We start from the raw sequence: 9,457 nt of genomic DNA, 5'->3' as shown, positions 1-9,457 counted from the left end.
CTGCTGCCTCTGTCCCTCCCTCTCTGGCTGCACGGGGGTCGTGGAAGGCGATGCATGAAATGCTGCAGGGGATGAGGGAGCTGCAGGCAGCCCCTCCAGGCCAGGGGTGTGGCACAGCCCCTTCAGCTCCAGTAGGTATCAGGGGGAAGCAGAACCACAGCCTGGAGCTGCAGCTGGCTCTGGTGTATTCTCCTGGCTCTGTTTTGGTTTTTATTGCCTGTCAAGATAAATTAAATTACAGCTTGGTTGGCTCATGGAATCACAGAATAGTTGGGGTTAGAAGGGACCCTAGAGCCCACCTTGTTCCAACTCCTTCCACTATCCCAGGTTGCTCCAAGCCCCATCCAACCTGGCCTTGGACACTTCCAGGGATGGGACAGCCACACCTTCTCTGTGCCAGGGCCTCCTCACCCTCACAGGGAGGAATTTCTTCCTTTAGGAAGAAACATTTGAGGTTTGAAGGTCCCTTCTGACCCAAACCATTCTGTGATTTTATGAACAAACCATGTGGTTGCTGCTTCTTAGCACCATTGCAAAAGTAGGAGTTTGACATTCCCAAGGTGGAGCATTCACACCTGACAGCTGAGGCCCCTCAAGTGTTTGTACAGCTGGGGGTCAAATGAGATCATTTGTATCCTAAATCCATGAAAAAAAAGTCTGTTTATATGGTATCTTCCAACCTGACCAAAACATTGTTAGTGCCTAAAATAAAAGTGATCTTTGCATGAGAGGCTCTTTAAAACAGAACTCTCCCGGTTCAAACCCCAGCCAACAAATGTCAGGATTGGAGGAAGAGATTAACACAATTTACTGCTAATGAGGGATTCCTTTCCCAAGCTGTCACTACTTGAATATCTTCCCGATGTCTCACTGGAGTGTGTGTAAACCCAGCACAGTGTCAGAGCATCTCACAGTGAGTGTTTAGACAATAAACTAAAGCCATTCCTCCAGGCTACACTGGAAATTTAGCAGCTGGCCTAGAGAACATACAGTGAAACATGTTATTCACCTGAGTGTCTCATTCAGGTTATTCTCAGGGCTTTCTCTGCCTTCTTAGTGAAAGGTTTAATCCGTAAATTGACTTTTTAATGAGGTAGGGTGCTGGTCACTGTGGCTGCAGGGGGCAGATTAATCATTAACTCCACAACAGAAGGGGAATTGTGGTGAACTTGGGAGACCTCTCTCCACTTTTAGTTTATTTGGAAGAACCCATGTGACTTGAGACACAAGGAAATACTCCTTTTGAAGCAATTTTCCTGCATTGCCAAAATGACCCCAGTGTGTTGCTTTTCTCTCAGTGCATTTGCAAGTGAATGATTTTTTTGCACCTTTGGTGTTGCAAGAAGACCAAGTAAATAATGCCTGGGGAGGTGGGTTTGGGGGCTCTTTTTGCTTGAAAGGGCACTGGCCTACCATAACCCACACATGCTGAATAGTTTTCTTGAATGCTTTGTGAATTTTGAGATTCTTTTGCTTAAGATTGGATCATGTGAACTAACTCATGCTCAAATTGAGTTTTTGAAGCATAAAAGTGAGTCTTTTGAAATGAGATTTGTGAGAGAGCACACTAACACTTCACTATTCACAGCAGTTGATGGGAAATAGTTCTATTTTGAACAGACCAGTGTTCATTTGGTATGTAAACCAGAAGTGAAATCTGTGAGGATTCATGGAATCTGCCTTTGTTTTATTAACTAACTCATCAGAATTAGTGAATATTTAGAATTCACAAACTGTGAATGCAGTTGGTAGTTTGGGGATGCATGTGTGTGAGAACTCTGCCTTGTCTGTTTACTGGGTGTTAATTAATCCAAAAGGCATCTTGGTGTTCTGGAGTTGCACACAAACGGAGACTTTCCTGACAACGTTTTATATGAAAAAATACGAAATTATTCCTTCAAACCAACTCCAAAAAACAACGAGAATCTAAGAAATAATTTTGCACTGTTGGTTAAGTTGTTGCTTTTTCTGAAGTCACATGGTTGTTTTCAGAATAACAGTCACTGAGCAGAGAAGTGGAAGAGGGAAGGGGGGGTCTCTACACAATGAATAACCCAGGGCATCTTCCTGCAGCTATATACCGTGCTCCGAGAGAATACATGTGGCAGTGACAGAGATGGCAGCCTTGTTCCCAAAAGTAAGTACCTGCCACCATCAGTTTTGGCCTCAATCTTTATGTGTAATTCCCCTTCAGAATGAAAATCAAAAATTATTTCCCTCCAAAATGAAAATGGTAGGGAGAAATGGTGGGGTTATGATGCACCTTTGTATTTATTAGCATGGCAGCTGGTAAAGGCTGAAGTGTGAGTCCAGGCCTTTAATTGAATGTAAAACTCTTAAGAATTGTACAAAACTGGATCTGGCATGAAGAGTTGTGTGGTTATATGGGGATTTCACCAGACTCATCACCCCCTTTTCCATCTGAGTGCCATCACTTGGATTTCTTTCCTGCAGCCACGTTTCGATCTGTTATCCATCCATCAAAGTGATCTGTTTGCTCACAGCAAATTTAGGGAGTGAAATCCCCATGACCAAGTTCTTGTAAAGTTTTTACCCACCTCTCCAAAACTGCAAGGAAAGAGCCAAGGCTGCTGTCCCGTCTATACCCGTCATCCTGGACATGCTGTCCCCTCCTGCCAGCCAGGACGTGGGCTGGGACAGTAAACAGGCACCAGGAATGTGCATGAGTAACTTCCTAAGGGAGGGCACGGAGCAATATTCCTGCCTGCTGCCTGGCAGCCCCTGGGGATCTCCCGAGAGGAGGGAGAAATTCCACCCGCTGCCACGAGGGGAATCAGGGCTCGGCCGCATCAAAGAACCCTTGTGAGCACTCCCGGCTAATTAAAAGGTTGTGTTGTTCTGCCTGTTGCAGCGTCTGTTTTTCCCTTCCCAGAAGCCCAAGTCGGAGCTGGTGAGGACATCGCTGCGGCTGCTGACCTCCAGCGCCTACAGGCTGCAGTCGGAGTGCAGGAAGGCGCTGCCCGCCGAGCCCAGCCCCGCGCCCGACATGCAGCTGGTGACACAGCAGGTCATCCAGTGCGCCTACGACATCGCCAAGGCTGCCAAGCAGCTGGTCACCATCACAACCAAAGAGAACAACAACTGAGAGCCACTCGGCGCTTTTTACTCTGGGGTTTGTTTTTTTTTTTTTAAAGGTTGGATTTCAACATCTAGGTGCGGAACTGTGCGCATTTTTACAAGGAAAAAAACTTCAAGGGGCAAGAAACTTTTTTTTTTTTAAACTCAGTATTATTTTTGCATGTTTTCTAACAATTTTATGATTAATTTAACCCACTGCCTTATTTTGTGCCTGTGTTGCCAGTGTAGTTATGGATAATAGCATGTTGCAAGTAGCTGTCGAGCCACTCTCATGTCCCAGCGCTGTAGATGTTTCCTTGGGGCCACGTTCTGCTTTCAGATCCTGCTGGTGGAACTGCTCTGACACCGCTGCAGGGATGGCAGAGCAGCATCTCCATCCCTCTGGAGCCTCCCCATGCTGGGATCCTGCTGGCTGAGGCTCCCCAGGCTCCAGGACTGCTCCCAGCAGGAAGAAGGTTTGTCCTGGTAACGGGGTGCAAGCCCAACGTTCTCTGTTCCCATATCAACTGTTGTGCAATATGTTTTGGTTTTTTTTAGTCTGCTAAACCAGTAGTAGTTGTGGGCATCCAAGCTTGTTACGTGTAACTCTACAAGGTCTTTGTCACTTTATGTTTTGGAAGGAATTTGAAACTTAATAGTTATTTCTTTTAGTTGTCACTATGCCATTAATATATATGTTTGATGTTATTTTAGGGCATTAGTGGTTAAAATATTATCCTTTGTTTCTGAGTTAGTAATTCATTGTTAAGTTTCCTGCAGAATTTTCCTGTCATCTTTAAGGTCTTGTTTGCGGCAGCATTTCTCAGTAACTCCAGATGCAATTTCACTAAAGATTTCTGTGCTTATTAACAAAAAAAGGAAGTTAGAAGAGTGCCAGTGCAAAAGCAGCTGTGTCTGCCACAGCACATAACCTCTGTACCTCAACATATCCAAATGTGAAAACACTTCTTGTATCTCCTAAGTTTTTTATGCAAATCTTTCAAAATTTGACAACTTGCTGAGTAACCCCTGCCAGGCTGCCTGGCCCCAGTGGCCATGTGTGCTCTTCATCCATAACAGTTCACAGAAGCGTGTCAGTCCATAATTTAAAAATTGAGAATATTTTTGGGAGTCTGAATTTTAGGTGGTGCAGGAAATCACTGATTTTTGCCTTTGCCTCTGTCCCATTTGGAATTGTGTTGTCCCTGCCCAGGAGCCAGCCATGGTGTGTTTGTGTGGATATATCCAAGCACAAGTGCCACAGCACTGCTGGATTCCTGGTGCTGTCTGGCTCCCAGAGTCTGAGGGAGGGAAGGAATGGAGAGAGGAGATGACAGCCCAGTAAATTAATGTTCTTCACTGTGGGGTTTTATTTCCTTTCTGCCCTTCTGAACCCCAGAAGCAGCTCTAGCCTGACAGCAGAGGCAGGCTGGGATTAAAACTGCAAATGACCTTTGTGAAACCTACTTCAAAATCATGCAACTTGCAATTAATTACATACATTGAGAATCTTCTAGGAACTTTTCCTTAAATAATGGCTCAAAGGCAGCAGATGGTATTTTTCAGTCTCCCAGGACACCCTTGAGTGCTGTTCTTTAACATATCGTACCTGCTTTCCAAAGCAGGGTGACACTGAGCTCTGGTGTAATTTATCACGTATTTAAACCTGCCTTTGATCCAAAACCAAGGGACACTTTAGCAACTGCCAGCCCCTGCTCCAGCTACACTGAAATCAGAGTGGTCCACACCCCACAGGAACCCCCAGCAGCAAGTTCATGAACCCTCCACTCACAGCACTGCAGTCACAGAGTTTGTAGCACCTCAAGTAACAAAGGTGTGTTTTTCTTTTAGGACTAGATCTCTTGTTCCCCTGTAAACAAACTTGCTCTTCCTTTACAAAATGCTGCAGAGGAAAGGAAAAGCTTTTTTTGCCTTTTTCCAAACCTTGTATTTATCAGTGTCATTCTGTCTGTACAATATTTTGACTTTTAATCTTTTGTTTACAGTATTACTATAAAATGCTAAAACCCTTTCAGTGTGTGAAATAATGTGGGCTTATTTGACTGCTGGTTCTCTAAAGATCCCTGGAAAGGTTTCTACTCTTTAGGAAAGTGCTGCCAGTCTTTGTAACAGCTCTTTGTGCACTGTGACAGAACTGATGTCAAGCTGCAGTTGTGGATGGCAACAGCAAGGAATGAACTGCAATAATCAACTCAAAATCTCCTCTCCTGTTGCTGCTATAGTTTGCTCATGTAACAAAACCAAATCCTTGTTCAGGTTTCAATTTTTCATTATTTATGAAACAAGTGAAAAACAATGTTTAAGTCTCCAGCAGCTTCTGGAGAGGAAGTGGACAAGCACTGCTGCCACAGCACCCATGATCTGGCTGATTGGCAATATAAATTATTAATTAACTCCTCACAGTCCAGTGGGAAGCCAGGCACAGCCTGATTCTCCAAGGTGGGAGTCTGACACAGCCCCACAGCTCCTCTTTCTGGGGAGACACAGATTCTTTGGTGGCTCAGGTCCACGGGGCCCTTTTTTTTGCTGGGTTGCTTCAGCCTCTCATGTACTAAAATACACGAGCACAACTCCAGAATGCAAAGTGAAGCAGTTCACTTCTCTGAAGGTGCTCACCCCTAAAGACAGTAGAACTTCTCTTCATTTTGGCCACAACTAAATGTTTTCAGAAATCTACTGAGTCAAGTGTTGATCTCACAGTAGGCTATTCCAGAGGCACCGTTATTTCAGGAGTTCCTGGAGTCCTCGGAGTTTCCTCTCTGCAGTCTGGAGCTGCATCTCATGCTCATTCCTCAGGTCCAAGCTGCTCTTGGGTAACTGTAGAACTAATGGGGTCAAAACAAAGATCAGCACAGGTTTATGAGCTCTGGAATTAATCCACACAAACTCTTGAGCATGCACAGGAGCTGATGGGCTGGGCAGGGGCTTTAGGTAGGGTTACTCAAATTTGATTTTAGAGCCAGGCAAAGCAGGACAGTCAACAAAGACAGTGAGACAGAGAGCACTGTACCAACTAATGCAGCCAATAAATCCCTTTCAGCACAGAGCAAGATTTGAGGCATTAACAACACATCTGCCGCAAAAATTCTTTAAGAGTTAGGGCCTAATATCTCAATATCAGCAAAAACAGGAGAGAGAAGTGTAGAGCTCTGTGAGGGGAAGTGCCCTGGCACTGTGATGTCTGAATTGCAGATCAGACACAATGATGGTGTCACTCTCTATGATGGGCTTGTGTGTGGGGGTGACCCCTGTGCCAGGGTGACCCTGCTGTGACTTTACCCTGCTGTGCCAGCCCTGCTTGGCCTCCTGCTGCTCCAGCTCCTCCAGGTGCTGCCGGGCTGATCCCTCCTGCTGCTGCTGCTCCTCTCCCAAGCTGTGCTCAGTGCCCTGCACAGGGGAAATCGGATGAGATGGGGCAGCCTCAGCAGCCAGGTGTGCATTGGGGAGCTCAGCCTACCTGTGCCTGCAGCTCCCTCCTGTGGGCTCTCTGCTGCTCCTCCTCCTGCTCCTTCTCCTGACGAGTCCCTTCCTTGGCCTCCTCGAGTTCTTTGATCAGCTGCTCTCGATATTTAATGGATTCTTCTTGGGCCCTCCTGTTTAGTTCCATCTTCTCTTGGATCTGGCGCTGCCTGCCTGCAAGGACCTGTGCAAAGGGAGGGGAAAGTTAAACAGCTCCCAGGAAACACACCAGACAAGCAAAAAAATTCCACCCCAGCATGGAAGGCTCTAACTCTCCAGAGGGTGGTGGGTAACAAGTGGAATGATGGTTTCATTGAGCCAAGGGGGACAAATCATCAACAGAGGTCATCACCTCACTCATCAGGCGATCTCTGGCCACCTTCTCTCTTTCCCATTCTTCTTCTCTTTTCTCCCACATTTTTCTTGCTTCTTCCCTAAAGGAGAGAGGAAGAATTATCTCTGAGGTTAACCCCCTGTATACCCCACAGGCACAGACAAGCTATCCTGTGCTTTAGAGGAGACCTTGGGTTTCTCTTCAGGTTTGTTCCCTGCCTGTTGGTGTGTCCATCCCACCTGTGCCTCTCAGTGACCCCCCTGACCTGGAACATCCAGCACACATGGACTCTTCAGGTGAGGTTCAGAGGTGGACAGACTCACCTGAAGATAGTCTCAAGCTCTGCTTCCCTCTCCTTTTCCAGCTGGAGCTGTTCCTCAATGACTTTCTTCATCCAGGCCACGTCTGCCACCGCCCGTCCCCGCCGCGGGCTCTGCCAGCTCTGATCCTCCTCTTCTTTCTCCAGGAGGGTTGATAAGATTTGCCTGTCTGTCTCCTGGAGAAAAAATCACGGGATTAACTATCCAACAGCCTCCCAGCCTGTGTGCAGGGCTGGTGACAGTGTCAAGGGGGTGCTCAGCAAGATGCTCCATCTGCTGCTTCCCTGTGAGCTTTGTGCTCCAGCCCTGAGCACAAGCTGGAAGGGGCCTCCTGATCTGTAGGAATCAGAGGCAGACACAAACCACACACAAGTTTTTTCATCACACAGCATCTATAAAGTACAAATGAATCTCTTACCAGCTCCTCCTGTACCTGCTGCACTCGTCTCCTTAACTGGACATCACACTGATGCTTCAAAAAGCGACTGAAGGAGGAAAAAAAGCAAAATTTAAAAAAACCAACAGTATCACACTGACTCTAAAGCACCACATCATTGTACAGCAGCACCTGGGGAGGTACAGCTGTGACAATGAGGAACCTGCTACCAGAAACAAAAAGCAGTAACAGCACCAGTGCCTCTGCTCCTTGGCTGCTGTGGGCCAGTCCACCAAAACTCAGATATTTACATCCTACCACTGCTACCTGGAATATCTCCTTGTGCTCCAAGTGCTGCTGTGGGCACAGGAACAGATTCTATCCAGAACAAGCTCCACTTGATGTCCTACCCGAGCTCTTTCTTCCTCCGTTGCTCTTCCATTTGTTTCCTTTCTTCTTCCAAATTCTCCAGCTCCCACTGCTGCTTTAATAAATTCTCTTGTTCCTTTTTCAGCTTTGTTGCCTAAAAAGGAAAACACAAGCACCAAGAGAGAGTACAACATCCCAGAGAGCATGCTTGACCAGAGTTTGTACCCTGCTCTGCTCCTCTGCAGGCAGGGAAAACCCTCCCTGCAGTGCAAACATGGAGAGAAGAGGTCAGGTCAGCCTTGCTGTATTTCCAAGTGAAGCAACTAATTCCTTTCTCCAGTGAGGAGAAAGTCAAGATTACCTTTGTCTCCTGCAGTTTCAGTTCTTCTATCTGCTGAAGCAAGGTCTCCTCCAGCTGAGGCTTCTCTTCCTCTTGGCTCCTTCTTTCCAGCGCTTCCCCTCGTGTTGTTTTGTACTCGTTTTCATAACGTTTCTTCTCTCCAAGTTTGGCCGCCTCTTCCTTTCCCAAAGAAAAGAAAACAGTATTTCAGGTTAGCCTGACACAAAGAAACAGCTTCTGGCTCAGAAAATCCACAGAGCAGACTCCTGCAAGATGTTAGTGCCCCTCCTGGCAGCAGCTCCCGTGGCACAAATGTCACCCCTCCACCCACACACACATTTCAGAGTCCTCCCAGTGACCAGAACACCAGGGCTGCCCCCATACCGTGGTTTGTTGTGTTAGCTGATCACCCCAAGCCTCCTTCATGTGCTTCCTGTGCAGCTCAGACTCTGCCTGGAGACACAACAGGCGTAGCAGGGCCATCAGTGCCAGAGGTTCTGTCCCCCAGGACCTTCCAGACTCTGGAGCAGCACCTGAAAGCCCAGGAGGATCTGCCTCTGCAGAGGTGGGCTCATCTGAGTGTCCAAGGTGCCCACCAGGTCCTGAGGGTCATTGTCACATGGGAAACACCACAGTGACAGTGACACAGGACTGTGATGTTGGAGCAGCATGTGGATGGAATAAAGAATGAGGAAGCACCACAGCATGGCAGGTACAGCTAAGATATTAAAATTTATATTTTTTATATTATTTCTACTTTATGAGCCTGAGATATTTACATTGTAAGCTCTAGAAATTTGCTCAGTCTAAACAGATTTCTGACTTTTAAAAATACAACTTTGAGAGAACTTCTTAAAACCATTTAAACTTAAACCCTTTCACTTCTTTGCCTTTTGTTTATCAGAAGTCAGGGTAGTTGCTGTGATGCAAGATGAGTGACCACAATAGAGATATGATGACTTTCAAGTTAAAAACTGGTTTAGTAAGAACAAGGCAGCAGGGACTCAAGAGAAATCAACATCACCTCTGGGAGCTCTGCGTTGTTTTTGTTCCAGCGCTCCTGCAGCGGCGGCTCAGTAAACTGGGAACACAGAGCTGGGTAAGGATATGGGAGTGCTGAGCATCCCAAACCCCGCCGAGGCCCACAGGGGTTCAGGGCT

At 46.7% G+C, this 9,457-nt stretch overlaps 2 protein-coding genes across 2 annotated transcripts in view; one reads left to right on the top strand and one right to left on the bottom strand.

Moving 5' to 3' along the window:
- Positions 1–5,110, top strand: part of GIT2 (GIT ArfGAP 2) — a 19,260-nt gene extending 14,150 nt beyond the window's left edge. The window contains exons 19-20 of the mRNA XM_031057408.1: positions 2,074–2,137; positions 2,894–5,110. Of these exons, the coding sequence (XP_030913268.1) occupies positions 2,074–2,137; positions 2,894–3,106 (277 nt within the window). The 3' untranslated portion in view covers positions 3,107–5,110. The remainder of the gene's footprint in view (positions 1–2,073; positions 2,138–2,893) is intronic.
- TCHP (trichoplein keratin filament binding) overlaps positions 3,228–9,457 on the bottom strand; it is an 8,333-nt gene continuing 2,103 nt past the window's right edge. The window contains exons 2-11 of the mRNA XM_031057454.1: positions 9,322–9,455; positions 8,682–8,750; positions 8,319–8,477; positions 7,999–8,111; positions 7,631–7,697; positions 7,216–7,388; positions 6,911–6,992; positions 6,557–6,742; positions 6,379–6,486; positions 3,228–5,924 (exon numbers count right to left, since the gene is read on the bottom strand). Of these exons, the coding sequence (XP_030913314.1) occupies positions 5,892–5,924; positions 6,379–6,486; positions 6,557–6,742; positions 6,911–6,992; positions 7,216–7,388; positions 7,631–7,697; positions 7,999–8,111; positions 8,319–8,477; positions 8,682–8,750; positions 9,322–9,455 (1,124 nt within the window). The 3' untranslated portion in view covers positions 3,228–5,891. The remainder of the gene's footprint in view (positions 5,925–6,378; positions 6,487–6,556; positions 6,743–6,910; positions 6,993–7,215; positions 7,389–7,630; positions 7,698–7,998; positions 8,112–8,318; positions 8,478–8,681; positions 8,751–9,321; positions 9,456–9,457) is intronic.

Source organism: Geospiza fortis, unplaced genomic scaffold, assembly GCF_000277835.1.
Source record: "Geospiza fortis unplaced genomic scaffold, GeoFor_1.0 scaffold408, whole genome shotgun sequence".
Lineage (NCBI taxonomy): Eukaryota > Metazoa > Chordata > Aves > Passeriformes > Thraupidae > Geospiza > Geospiza fortis.
Note: the sequence above shows the minus strand (reverse complement) of the source record. Positions and strands in the feature narration are given on the sequence as shown.